Source organism: Erinaceus europaeus, chromosome 23 (assembly GCF_950295315.1).
Source record: "Erinaceus europaeus chromosome 23, mEriEur2.1, whole genome shotgun sequence".
Lineage (NCBI taxonomy): Eukaryota > Metazoa > Chordata > Mammalia > Eulipotyphla > Erinaceidae > Erinaceus > Erinaceus europaeus.
Genome location: NC_080184.1, coordinates 9,189,920 through 9,204,650, shown reverse-complemented (window position 1 = coordinate 9,204,650; position 14,731 = coordinate 9,189,920). Strand labels below are relative to the sequence as shown.

Here is a 14,731-nt window from a genome sequence, read left to right as displayed (position 1 = left end):
TGAGATCATCCCATATTCATCCTTCTGTTTGATCAGGAATATTTCAATAAAACCTTTATTATGATGTAAAGTGTCTGTTGTCTCTTGATAAAATTGATTTCCTTGTTCAAGGTTAAGAATATAGAGCAAGAGTCTAGTCTCCTGTCTTCTCCCCTCTTGTCCCAGAATAGATGGACCTTGGTCATGAGTGCCTGAGCAGGTCAAGGTGGCTCCTTGATTTGAGGGCCCATTCAAATAGGAAGGTCAGCACACAGCAGTAATAGTAACTTGGGCAGCAGGTGTGCAAGTTGTTGGAACTTCAGGATTCACCACTTACACCTCTCCATGGAGTAGAGCAGGGGCATTCTACCTCTCCATGGAGTAGAGCAGGGGCAATAACAACCCCAGGATCACCATCATTTTCAGCTGCATCTATGCAGTGGTCATGGCCGTTGAGATGTCCAGTATAGGAAGCAATACACACCTTGGCAACCTAGAAAATGTAGCCAATTCCTGAAGGCAGACTTCCATTTTATGTTGAGGAGGTCTCAAGGTTGAGGGACTATTCTAGGAAATAGCTGTCATCCTTTGCCACATACACATGGGGTCTTCCTGAATCTCTACCTCCTTGGCCTGTCTCTGCGGAGCACACAGCCACTAGGTTGCAGAAAGCCACAGAATCTCTGCTGACACAGAGAAACACATTGTTTATATACCTGGAAGCTCCTTTTAAAATAGAAGTGGTCTCATGAAGAGAGGAGGCCACAGTGGGACCATGCCTAACTTAGGTGCAGTTTCAGGTCACTAGCGCACAGCATAGAATGCAGTCACTGTGACCCTGTTGGTATGCTTCTAAATTCTGCTTCTAAGACCCCTTCTGTTACATTGCTTGAGGCTGTGGTGTATTTACATAATCATTGTTTTCACTGGTTTAATCCCCATTGGTTCACTTGATATTTTCCTTCTCCCCACCCCCTATCCTACGTACTTCCTCTTCCTGACACTTCTGCCTCAGGAGACATAAAAGACAGGGCTTTCTAATGAAGAGAGATTAGAAGAGATTAGATTGTTGAACTGCATCCCCACTCTTCAATAAAGATTGAACTGCATTCCCAGCTCAGCCATGAGACCCTGGTCCTCTCTCTTGCCCGCGAAGCTAGACCGGCAAATGGCACCCTGAACAGGGACTGGCATGACCCTGCCACCTCAGATACAAGGACATCCTATGCTGATATCACTCTCCGACCCTATGCCAACCTGGACCTTGTCCAAGGATATTGACAGCAGGAGCACCACTTAGCACTTACCACACTGCTCAGTCTGCATGAACACCTGGCTCTCAGCCCTGCCGCTCCCAGTCTTATCCCTAAGCTGCCACTCTGCACACACCCCTCCAACATGAGATCCCTACTCTGACTGCACTCAGGATGGGGTGTGAAAGGTCATAGCCACTTATTGAGATCTCACTGAGGTCATTTCAGGCCAAGCTAAGTGGAAGGTCTGAGCAGAAGCTGTACTGAGTATTGTACACAGCCCTTTCTTTGCAAATGCTTCCACCACCACCACCCCACACACACAGACACCTGTCTAGAAGCTTGAAAATCAACCACCAGAACCTGGACCAGGTGTCGTTGTTGACTGAATTGTGGGATCTTGGCACTGCATCTTAAACTTCAAGTGTGTTTGTTATTTTCATTGGTTTTATTGCTGGGTTTGATTTTTTTATTTCTCTAATCTGCTAGTTTCTGAGCATCTGACTAAAACCATTATTAGCAACATGGACTTGTTAGTCTTACCAAATATACCTTCATCATGCATTTTGATTCTCATTATGGGAGGGTTTTCTAGGTAAGAATCTCAAGATTCTAAACTTCTGTTAATCTCAGGAATTTTAATGGGAATGTATCCAATAGTACAGTATGCACCAGACATAAGGATCATGTAGAGGGGATATTTTCATTGACTAAATTATAATAGGATCCAGGGGGTGCCTGGCAGTGTTATAGACCCACTTTTAGTGAGCTGGCATTGAGACAATTATTGTGTCAAATGCTGACAGTTTTGATGATTAAGTCTTTAAAATCAAATTATATATTTATATGTCTATCAATGTTTGGTCTCTGATGATATGCACAGTTGTGGTGATGGTAGTCCTGACAAACTATTCCCTAGATGTCTTAAAAATTGTTTGGATTATGGATAATGAGCCCACAGAACTCTGATAATATAGCTTTATTAGAGTTTGTGTGCAGGAAAAGGGCACCCAGCTTGTCTTGCATCTTGGCCAGGACAGTAGGAAACCTACTATAATTCAACTGCCTTCGTACTGCCCTGACCAGCTGTTGTGAGCTTCAGTGAGACTGTGTCCACAAAAGAGATAATAGCTTCATATTGTATGGGTCTATTTTTTTAGTGTTTTTCTTTTTTAAAAATTTTTTTAAAATATTTATTTTATTTATTTATTCCCTTTTGTTGCCCTTGTTGTTTTATTGTTGTTGTCATTGTTGGATAGGACAGAGAGAAATGGAGAGAGGAGGGGAAGACAGAGAGGAGGAGAGAAAGATAGAAACCTGCAGACCTGCTTCATGTTATTATGAGAAGTACTGTTTTTAGCATCAACAAAATTGCTCTCCTGGATATTGAGCTCCTTTGCTGTCTGTGTAACCCAAATTTAAAAATCAGTTTTCAGGAGTCAGGTGGTGGTAACATAGCAGGTTAAGTGCACATGGCACAAAGCGCAAGGGCTGGCTTAAGGATCCTGGTTTGAGCCCCCAGCTCCCCATCTGCAGGGGGGCTACTTTATGGGATGGGTGGTGAAGCAGGTCTGCAGGTGTCTATCTTTTTCTCCCTCTCTGTCTTCCCCTCCTCTTCCCATTTCTCTCTGCCCTAACAATGATGACATTGATAACAACAACAACTACAACAGCAATAAAAAAACAAGGGCAACAAAAGGGGAAAATAAATAAATATTTAAAAAATAAAAAATAATAAAGTTGTCATAAAAAAAACTTTAGTCTCGTGGTTTCTTTTCCTCTTTCTCTGCCTGGTCTCACTCTTACTCTTTATGTCTTTCTTTTAAAAATTTTGTCATCACCAGGGTTTCCACTGCAGCTTGCTGCTGATACTATAAATTTAACACTATTGGCAGCCCTGTGAAACAATTAAATAGTCTTTCTACCTTAAAAAAAATAACCATGGTGAGTTTGTCACATGGAGACAACATAAAATAAAGAAATATAAAAGATATATTTATTTATATATTATATTATATTAATATATTATATATTATGTCAATATAATATATAATATTATATATTATAGATAGCTATCAGATGGATTCACTCATGTAGAATCTCAAGATCAGATTTACAAGAATTTTCCAAAAAGGAAAAAAAAAGCAAACTGTTAAGACTGAAGAAAATTAGGGTAATTATTTGGGAAACAGGAGGTTGGGGATACAGAACTTTGATGGTGGGTGTGGTATTATACATCATATTACAATCTTGTAACAAACTATCAATAACAAATAAAATATTTTAATAAGTAGTTTATGATCTGCAAGATAAAAGTGTAGTTCAAATAGAAATTTATTCAGAGGGAAGCGAGATGGCGGTCTTGTTGAGGCTGAGTGTCCTCAGCAGGGCGCAAGGAGGCTGAGCTCTGTTCCTTCGAGCACCAGTGGTCAGACCTGCTCTTGTCTCAGCATTTCTTCAGGACCAGCCTACCCCAGCATGGTGTGGGATGCAGCACATCCACCTGTCACCCAGTTGCTATTCTGACTCCAAGGCTGCCTCTCTCCACTGGACTGGTGAGAGGGTTGTCAGTGTTTTACTCCTTGGCCTGATTCCAGCTGCTTATTTGAATCCTTGCTTGGCAATAGACTACTCCCTGGCTGCAACCCTCACTCTCCAGTGACTGGGGCCTTGGACAAGTTGTTACTATGTTCATGGGGCTGCAACGCAGAAAGCTGCCAAAGCCGGCATTTTGGCACTCTCAGCTTTAACCTTTGCTGGGCTTTGTTATTTCAACTACCATGATGTGGGCATCTGCAAAGCTGTTGCCATGCTGTGGAAACTCTGACCTTTTTGATTTAATACCTTGAAAAGATTGTACACCTCTTTGCCTCTGCTCTGTCATGCCATTCAACTCACAATAAGGAGGGTGGAACAGCTAAGTTCATTCATAAGACAAACCTCTTCTAATTATTATCTTTAGAATTCAATCTCTCGAGGGACAAGCTTGATAGGGCTTGTATCAAGTTGTGGAGTTGAATTCTGTATTTTATTGAGTTAATGATGTTTTCAGTTTCTTCCAAGACTCATTTTATAAGAGGAACCCAGTTTTGTTTCTTTTTTTAAAATTTTTTTTAATATATATTTGTATTTATTTTTCCCTTTTGTTGCCCTTGTTTTAGTTGTTGTATTTGAAGTCGTCGTTGTTAGATAGGACAGAGAGAAATGGAGAAAGGAGGGGAAGACGGGGGAGAGAAAGGTAGACACCTGCAGACCTGCTTCACCGCCTGTGGTGGGGAGCCAGGGGTTCGAACCGGGATCCTTATGCCAGTCCTTGCTTCGCGCCACATGCGCTTAACCCTCTGCACTACCGCCTGACTCCCTCAGTTTTGTTTCTATGAATACCAGATTAGTTGTCCTGGAGAATAGTGGAAAAGGGAAAGATGGTAAGAGACTTGACATAAATATTTTGAAAGTGTCCTCTATTTCATTGATGTCAGTTAATGATAATTACATGTCCTAGGGAAACTTTAAAATTAGGAAATGCTATTATTTCACATACTTATTTCTCATAAGTTCCAGGAAGGGATCTGGAGAACTTTAAATATAAAGTAGTTCCATGTAGGGCCCATGAAATAACTCATTTAGATAAAGTGCTGCTTTGACATGTGCACAACCTCTAAGTTTGAGCCTGGCCCCTACTGCATTGAAGAAAACTTTGGTGCTGTGTTCTCTTTCATTCTGTTAGAGGTTGCATGCTGTGACTTGACAGGCCAAAGGTTTAACCACCTTATGCCAAAGCTGAGCATTGCTCTAGTTCTTTCTCTCATAAATAAGTAGATATTTTTTTAAAAAAAATCAAGTCTGAAGAGGCTGGCAAAATAAGTTAATAAAGAATGTCCATGTATGAGAGAGGTTTTCTTACAGATGTATAAATGCTACCAAAACAACTAAATTGAGATTTAATGTTTTTATTTGCTTGTTCCAAAATAAAATAATGTGTCCACACAGAAAAAAGAAATTTATTCAGAGCTTGAGAATTTACTAATTTACATTCATGTTTCTTTCCATTGTTCTTGCACATGTCTAAAGATCACTGGATGTACAAAACATTTTAATAGCTAGTTTACTTATTTATTGTGGCTTTTTCTAATTTATATTATTTCAATTCTAAGTTTTGAAATGACTGAAAAACACCATACTGACTATAATCACAAGTTTTCTCTCCATTGTGTGTAGTTTCATGTGTTTGAAGATGACCAGATATAATAAACACATTAAAATGTTGTTCATATTCAAAGAGTTTTTTTCTCTATTGTGAGTTCTTTCATATACCTAGAGAACTGGATCAACCAAATGTCTTATGGAATTGTTTACATTCAGTGTTGTTCTTCACTGAATTCTTTCACAACTGCAGAATGATGCAAACTACTAAATATTTTGCTAAATTGTTTATATTCATAGGCTTTCTTTCCACTGCAAGTTCTTATATGTCTCCAAAGATGACTGCAACAAGTGAATTTTTACTTTATTTATATTCATATGGTTTCACTCCACTGTGACTCCTCTCATGATACCTAAGAGAACTGTGGCAAATGAATGCTTTCCTACACTGTTTACATTCATAGGGTTTCTCTCCACTGTGAGTTCTTTTATGTACCTGAAGAGAACTGGATGTTCTGAATGCTTTACTACATTGGTTACATTCATAGGGTTTCTCTCCAGTGTGACTTCTTTTGTGTACCTGAAGATGAATATATTGAGAGAACATCTTACTACACTGTTTACATTGATATGGTTTCTCCCCTCTATGAGTTTTTTCATGTGTCTGAAGATTACTGGGATAACTGAATGTTTTACTACATATTTTACATTCATAGGGTTTCTCTCCACTGTGAGTTCTTTCATGCATCTTAAGAGAATTAGAAAAGCGGAATGTTTTCCTACATAGTTTACATTCATAGGGTTTCTCTCCACTGTGAGTTCTTTTATGTTCCTTAAGAGACTTGAACTGACTGAAAGCTTTTCCACATAGTTTACATTCATAGGGTTTCTCGCCACTGTGAGTTCTTTCATGTGCCTGAAGATGACTGAATTGACTGAACGTTTTTCTACACTGTTTACATTCATAAGGTTTTTCTCCACTGTGAGTTCTTTCATGCTTTCGAAGATTACTAGATTGAGTGAATGTTTTACTACATTGCTTACATTCATAAGGTTTCTGTCCATTGTGAGTCCTTTCATGAGCTCGAAGAGAACTGCAACAACTAAATGTTTTACTACACACTTTACATTCATAAGGTTTCTCTCCATTGTGAGTTCTTATATGATATTTAAGAGAATTGGAACAACTAAATGTTTTACTACATTGTTTACATTCATAGGGTTTCTCTCTACTGTGAGTTCTTTCATGTTTCTGAAGATATTGTGAAGAACTAAATGTTTTACTACATTGTTTACATTCATAAGCTCTCTCTCTACTGCTATTTTTGTCATGTCTCCAAAAATTACTGGATTGAGTACTTTCTTTAGTGTATAGTTCACATTGAGGTTTCTCTGTGGCATGCTTTCTCTCAAGTCTTTGAAGGTAACTGAAATAAGTGAATATTTTTTGACATACTTCAAATTCATGACATTTCTCTCCATATTGACAATCTTCTTTCTCAAACAGCTCATTTATATTTCTGTAAAAATAATTAAAATTAAATTAACTGTACATTAATGACTTACCTGAAAAATTCAGGTCATTACAATATATAAGCAACCCCAAAGTAAGAAATATTTTCAATAAAGTATAATAAAATAATTTTAAACTAAAAATAATTAGTAAAATACAAATATTATAAATAAAACTCAAACTAGAAGCTAATAAATATTAAGTAAGTTAATTTTGAAGGAGGTGTACTATTTTTAATCATTTTATTGTGGGCATAGTGCTTTACAATAGATTTGTTGATACATACATAAAATTTCTCATACCCTATTGATATCTGTCTATAAAATACTCTCCACCAAGGTTCCTAATCCCCCTCCATCTTTTCCACTCTCTGCCTAGAGTCCTTTGCTTTGGTGCATAGCACCATAAGCAACTGATATTATACTTTGTGTTTTCCCTTCTGATCTTGTTTTTTAAGTGTTGTCTATAATTGATATTTGGTATTTGCATTTCCATTTTAGACAAAACTCTTTTTTACCTGAGTTTTTTTTACTTTTCATATTGATAATACTATACATTCTAATTTTTTATTATCTTTATTTATTGGATAGAGACAACCAGAAATCAAGAGGGAAGGGGTGATAGAGAGGGAGAGAGAGACAGAGAAACACCTGAAGCACTGCTTCACCACTCACAAAGATTTCCCCGTGCAGGTGGGGGCTGGGGAGCTCAAACCTGGGTCCTTGTGCACTATAACAGGTGAGTTCAACTAGGTGTGCCACCACTTGGCCCCTTATACATTCTAATTTTTATGATTTTTTTTTTAACAAGAACACTGCTCAGCTCTGACAGGTGGTGGTACAGGGGGTGGCTGAACCTGGGACTTTGGAGCCTCAGGCATGAGTCTCTTTGCATAACCATTATGCTATCTACCCCTGCCCTACATTACAATTTTTTAAATTATATTTACACTTCCTTCCTTAGCCAAAATTATTCATCTGTATTTTTTAACTTTTCATATTAATACTATACATTCTAATTTTTTTATTTATTTTCCCTTTTGTTGCCCTTGTCTTTTTATTGTTGTTGTAGTTATTATTGTTGTTGTTAGATGTCATCATTGTTAGGACAGAGAGAAATGGAGAGAGGAGGGGAAGACAGAGAGGGGGAGAGAAAGATAAACATCTGCAGACCTGCTTCACTGATTGTAAAGCGACTCCCCTGCAGGTGGGGAGCCGAGGGCTTGAACCGGGATCCTTACTTTATGTTAAATATTTGAAAAATGTAGCTTTTTTATTCAATTTGAGAGGGATTCACATGAATCAGAGAAGAAACAGAGGTGCCAAAAATTAAAATGTCCAATGGATCACAGTTTAAGCCATTTCTCCAACTACTCTATGACCTACGTATGCAAATATTTTCATCAAATATTCTAAGAATAAATCCATTTAAAATTTTTGCTATTTAGCATTTCATTAAAAAGATTATATTTATTAACATAAGAAATCGAGGGGGAGGGAGCAAGGGTTGGGGGGAGAGGAAAGAGAAAGAATCAAAGCATCACTCTTTCACATTGGATGCCAGGTATCTAGTTTAGGATGTCATGCTTCCAAGCACAACTTCTGGGACGAGAAATAAATCAATTTCTTAAATCAATAAATTTGTAGCAGTGGTTTTATATTTTTGTTTTCTTTTTCAATCATATGCAATGGGGAGCCAAACAATATTTCATGCAATAGAGAAAACACATATAAAAATACTTGAGGACATGCAAAGCACAAGGACCGGCATAAGGATCCCGGTTCGAACCCCGGCTCCCCACCTGCAGGGGAGTAGCTTCACAGGTGGTGAAGCAGGTCTGCAGGTGTCTATCTTTCTCTCCTCCTCTCTCCATTTATCTCTGTCCTATCCAACAACAACAACAATAATAACTACAACAAAAAAAACAAGGGCAACAAAAGGGAATAAATAAATAAAATAAATATTTAAAAATAAATAAATAAATACTTGAGGACATGGGTTTAAGTGGCTGGCCATTATGTGGCCTGTAGAAGCTTCACAAATAGTGAAAAATGTGAGTGTCTCTTATCTCTATACAGAAAAAAATGTCCATAGAGGGTAATAATGCAGATATCAAGTCCACAGAGATATCTATATTTTTGTCTTTGTTTTTATTCATTGCTACCAGGGTTATCACTATAGCTCAGTGTGAGCACTATGAATCCTCTGCTCCCAGAGATTTTTTTTACCAGAGCACTGTTCAGCTTTGGCTTATGGTGGTATGGGGTACTGAATCTGGGAATTTGGAGCCTCAGGCATGAAAGTCTCTGCATAAAAATTATGATATCTACCCTCCTACCCAGGACATTTTTTTTCTTTCCCTTTTTCCTTTCTATTATGCTTGATCAAACAGAGAAAATGAGAGGGGAGGAAAGATGGAGGAGACAGAGTGACACTTAAAAATCTGTTTCAATGCTTGTGAGTGCCTCTACCTGAAAGTGGGGAGTAAGGTCTTGAACCTGGGTCCATGTACATGGTCCAGATGTACCACAACCCAACCCCTAAGACAATTTTAAAACACAGTAAATTTCTCATATAATACATTACGTTCCATTGTATGTGACTCTCACCTTTCTTGACTCTCTTGATGGAGTTGCTGTTCTTCAGTGTAATGATCCTTCTGCAGTTTTCCTAAAATTCAAAAGAATTAGAAATTATACAAACATATTGAATTATTGGTCCATCATGTCTTTTTCCACATCTCTAATTGACAAATGAAAGAATATTATACTTACCTAATGATAGAAGGTTCCTGAATGTTTCCCACATCACATCTCTGTAGAGTTTCTTCTCTGAAGGATCTAGTAATGCCCACTCCTCCTGAGTGAAGGTCACAATTATATCTTCACAGGTTACTGAGTCCTAAAATATATGAGGTATTTGTATGTGAAGAAAAATTGTTCATACTGAAATCACACTCAATGTCTAGCCGTGACCTTAGAGGTCTGAGGCCCAACATCAGTGCCATATAATTTAAAATAAATTCAACTAGCAAGATAGCTCACTGGATACTCACTTTTTTATGCACTGGAAAGATATGGGTTCCAGTGACAGGTCCCCACTTGCAAGGGAAAAATTACTCTAGTATTGAGGTAGTACTATAGGATTTTTCTTTCAATCTCTCTCTCTCTCACTTCTATTTCCAGATAGAGATATCTAGTGATATCTGTCACTATGGATTAAAATAATAAGAGAAAATCTTTAATTTTAGATCAGATCTCATGAAGTACATAGAAGAAATCATCAGGGGTGGGTGCAAATAGTATAATAGTTATGCATAGAGATCCTCATGTCTGAGGGTTCAAAGGTCCAACTTCAGTCTCCCACACCACAATAAGTCTAAAATGAAATGAGCAGTGCTCTGGAAAAAAATCATCAGCAGAATACATTACATAAGATTTGAGTAGGAAATGTCTTCAAAGACTTGAACCCAACAGCAAAAATAAATAAATAAATAAATAAATAAATAAATAAATAAGCAAACAAACTACTAGGACTATATAAAATTTAAAATCTTTAGCACAGGAAAAGAATTCATCAGCAAGGCAGAGAGACACTGTACAGAATGCGAATACGAACCTAGGATTGTAGATACATGAAAAAAATTTTAAATTTTTTAAAAACCTTTAGAAAAGCAGCTTCTTTTTTATCATTATCTTTTTAATTTATTGGATAGAGATAGCCAGAAATCAAGAGAGGAAGGGGGAGATAAAGAGGGAGAAAGACAGAGAGACACCTGCAGCCCTGCTTCACCACTCAAAAAGCTTTCCCCGTGCAGGTGGGGGATAGGGGCTTGAACCCAGGTTTTTGTGCATGGTAATATGTGCACTTAACCAGGTGTGCCACCAACTGGCCCTGTGAAAATCTTTTTATATAATCATAGGCTATCTTCCCTTCATTTGGAAAAAAAAAGTTATTTACATGGCATACATCAGAAAAAGGGCTTAGGGAAGTTAGGCGGTAGCACAGCAGGTTTAGTGCACGTGGCACAAAGCGCAAGGACAGGCATAAGGATCCTGGTTTGAGCCCCTGGCTCCCCACCTGCAGGGGAGTCACTTCACAGGCAGTGAAGCAGGTCTGCAGGTGTCTATCTTGCTCTCTGTCTTCCCCTCCTCTCTCCATTTCTCTCTGTCCTATCTAACAATGATGACATCAATAAGAACAACAATAATAACTACAATAACAAAAAGGGCAACAAAAGGGAAAATAAATAAGTATAAAAATTTAAAATAATAATAGTAATTGGTGGGGATAGATAGCATAATGGTTATGTAAACAGACTCTCAAGCCTGAGCCTCTGTCAAGTCCCAGGTTCAATTCCCCACACCACAAGGCAGAGCTGAGCAGTGCTCTGGTAATAATAATAATAATAATTTTTAAAAGATGGGTCCAGGTGGCGGTGCACCTGGTTGAGCACACATGTTACAGTGCACAAGGACCCAGGTTCAAGCCCCCCCCCAGACCTCACCTGGAGGGGGAATGCTTTGCAAGAAATGAAGCAGTGTTGCAGGTGTCTCTGTCTCTCCTTCTCTATTACCCTCTTCCCTCTTGATTTCTGGCTGTCTCTATCCAGTCAATAAAATAAAATAAAATAAAAATTAAAAAATACATGTTCAGTAGCTGCATGCTGCTAATGAAGATAAGGATACTACAACCCACATAAAATGACTGGGAAGAAAGAAAAAAGAAAGAAAGAAAGAAAGAAAGAAAGAAAGAAAGGAAGGAAGGAAGGAAGGAAGAAGAGAAAAAGAAGAAAGGTTCACTGTAGAAGAAAGTGTGTTCTATTGAACTTCATATGTGCATAATTTCATCCTCACAGGTGGACTGTTCTTGTTGGTTTTTTTCTATGTAGTAAGTGACAAAGAGGAAAGACATCAGAGTAACATTCATGAAATTTTCCATTTTCTTTTTCTTTTTTTATTGGATAGAGATAGCCAGAAATTGAGAGGGAAAGGGGAGATAGAGATGGATAGAGACAGAGAGACACTTGCAACACTGCTTCACCACTTGCAAAGCTTTCCCCCTGCAGGTGGGGACTGGGGGCTTGAACCCAAGTCCTTGCACATTATAACACAGGCACTCAACCAGGTATGCCACCACCCAGCCCCTGAATTTTTCCATTTTCTTGTCCATATGCAGTCTTGGGTGATTGAAACTGAGTCTCCAGATTCAAATTGCACGATGTCAACTTAGCCATTTCATGGGCCCTCAAAACGATTTTACAGGGCTGGCATGGCAACATGTCCAATAGAGAGCACAGATTATCATGGCCAAGGTCTGAGGTTCAAGCCCATCCTCCTTTTCCCACCTGAAGGAGGAAGCTTCACAGCAGCAAGTATTTTTTTTTTCTTTTCTTTTTTTTTTTTTTTTTGGTTCTCTCCCTTCCCGTCTCTATCTCTTGGCAATCAAGAATGGTCACAATAATAATCCTGGCTGGAAAATTTTATTTTAACAGTAGATGAAATGACAGAATGACAAGTAAGACAAAAGAAATATTAGAAGCAATGAAATAAACATGTACTATTTGAAATGCAACTCATTCAGGAAGATAAAAGGAAAGTCTATAATCAGGAATAGGTCACTTACCTGAGAAACAGCCATTTTTCTTCTTTCTCTAATGAACCCTTCAGGCCATAAAATGAAATCACAGTGGTAGCTTGAGACTCTGCTTTAAATCCAGCAGCACCGCCTCTTCACTTGACAGCACTGCAGCTACAGGGAGGACATGCTTATACATAAAAGGCCCAAGTCCTAGTCTTTCAATGTCAAAAGGAGATCAAGGACACTGACCAACCCTGTGAAGTCCACATAGTGAGCTCCTCATTATTATTTTTAGGGGTCCTCCCAACCCTCAAAACATTCTGCAATTTGGGGATATGAACTGGAGACCAGGAAGCTGGCACAGTGGGGAAAAAAAGCATTGGACTAATTTTTGTCACTTTTTTTTCCAGAGCACTGCTCAGTCTTGGTTTATGATGGTGTGAGGGATTGAACCTGGGGCTCACGAGCCTCAGGCATGAAAGTCTCTTTGCATAACCATTATGAAAACCCCCTTTTTTTTTTTTTTTTAATTTTTACCAGAGCACTGATCAACTCTAGGTTATGCTGATTGGGGAATTTAACCTGGGACATGTATGTCCCCAGGCAAGAGAGTCTCTTTAAATAACCATTATACTATCTACTCCCACCCTGGACTCTTTAAGTATTAGATCCTGAGCTCAACACCTGGCATCATATGTGCCAGTGAACCCTAGTTCACTTTCTTCACTTTTCTCATAAATACATTAATAAGAAAATAAAAGTAAATTGCGGTAGTCGGGCAGTAGTGCAGCGGGTTAAGCACACGTGGTGCACAGGGCAAGGACTGGCTAAGGATCCTGGTTCAAACCCCTGGCTCCACACCTGCAGGGGAGTCGCTTCACAAGTGGTGAAACAGGTGTGCAGGTGTCTTTCTCTCCCCCTCTCTGTCTTCCCCTCCTCTCTCCATTTCTCTCTGTCCTAACAACAATAACAAAAATAACTACAACAATAAAACAACAGGGGCAACAAAAGGGAATAAATAAATGTTTTTTAAAAAGTAAATTGCATTCACCTGGCCCATCCAGACTCCTGACAATTTACTGGATCTTTGAATGATAGCCTAGAGTCAACTCTAGTAAAATACCTGAAGGCTTTTCTGTTTAATCAAGGACTGTCTTTAACATCCTCTGCAGCAAAAACACTGTTAAACAGAGACAGAGATACAGTTAGAGATAGAGAAAAAGGCAACAGCAATAAAGTTTATAAATTGAGTGACTAGGTTTGAACCTTGATCAAGGAAAAAAAAAAAAAAAGCACACTATCCCAGTGAGATTTTTTTTTTTTTTAATTTTTTTTTTTTTTTCCTCCTCCAGGGTTATTGCTGGGCTCGGTGCCTGCACCATGAGTCCACCGCTCCTGGAGGCCATTTTTCCCCCCCTTTTGTTGCCCTTGTTGTAGCTTCGTTGTGGTCATTATTATTGCCCCTGTTGACGCAATTCGTTGTTGGATAGGACAGAGAGAAATGGAGAGAGGAGGGGAAGACAGAGAGAGAGGGGGTGAGAAAGATAGACACCTGCAGACCTGCTTCACCGCCTGTGAAGCGACTCCCCTGCAGGTGGGGAGCCGGGGCTCGAACCGGGATCCTTACGCCAGTCCCTGCGCTTTGCGCCACATGCGCTTAACCCACTGCGCCACCGCCCGACCCCCCAGTGAGATATTTTTTATAAAGATGTTTTTATGGGAGTCAGGCCACAGACCGGCATAAAGATACTGTTTGGGGCCCCCGCTCCCCACCTGCAGGGGAGTCTCTTCACAGGTGGTGGTGAAGCAGGTCTGCAAGTGTCTATCTTTCTCTCCCCCTCTCTGTCTTCCCCTCCTCTCTCCATTTCTCTCTGTCCTATCCAACAACAATGACAACAATAACTACAACAATAAAAAACAGGGGCAACAAAAGGGAAAATAAATAAATATAAAAAGGATATTTTTTTCCCGTTTGCTGTCCTTGTTGTGTATCATTGTTGGATAGGACACCTGCAGACCTGCTTCACCGCTTGTGAAGCCACCCCCCTGCATTGGGGGTTGGGAGCTCAAACGGGGATCCTTGTGAAGGTCTCTGTGCTTCCAGCCACGTGCGCTTAACCCGCTGCACTACCACCTACCCCCCAAGTGAGCTACTTTCTTGAGCCAAATATCCCATTTACCATTCTAGTGGAAAATCCAACCTTATTCCACAAATGCCAATGTACACAGAATTGATTAGGTACAGTGGGGTTCAACTCTAAAA

The 14,731-nt window shown here is 39.1% G+C and overlaps 1 protein-coding gene and 1 pseudogene across 1 annotated transcript; one reads left to right on the top strand and one right to left on the bottom strand.

Moving 5' to 3' along the window:
• Positions 1-3,582: 3,582 nt before the first annotated feature.
• LOC103127011 (succinate dehydrogenase [ubiquinone] cytochrome b small subunit, mitochondrial-like) lies at positions 3,583-4,136 on the top strand (annotated as a pseudogene).
• Positions 4,137-5,739: 1,603 nt separating this feature from the next.
• Positions 5,740-12,528, bottom strand: LOC107523443 (zinc finger protein 14-like). Its single transcript, XM_060182448.1, has 4 exons — positions 12,514-12,528; positions 9,663-9,789; positions 9,498-9,558; positions 5,740-6,895 (listed from the first exon to the last, which is right to left on the bottom strand). The coding sequence occupies exons 1-4, from the start codon at positions 12,526-12,528 to the stop codon at positions 5,740-5,742; spliced, it is 1,359 nt and encodes a 452-aa protein (XP_060038431.1).
• Between the last annotated feature and the right edge of the window lie 2,203 nt (positions 12,529-14,731).

Coding starts and splice junctions, on each gene's coding strand:
- LOC107523443 (XM_060182448.1), bottom strand. Junction 9,559..9,662: donor CAGGAACCTTCTATCATTAG/GTAAGTATAATA, acceptor TTTGAATTTTAG/GAAAACTGCAGAAGGATCAT. Junction 6,896..9,497: donor CATCAAGAGAGTCAAGAAAG/GTGAGAGTCACA, acceptor TTATTTTTACAG/AAATATAAATGAGCTGTTTG.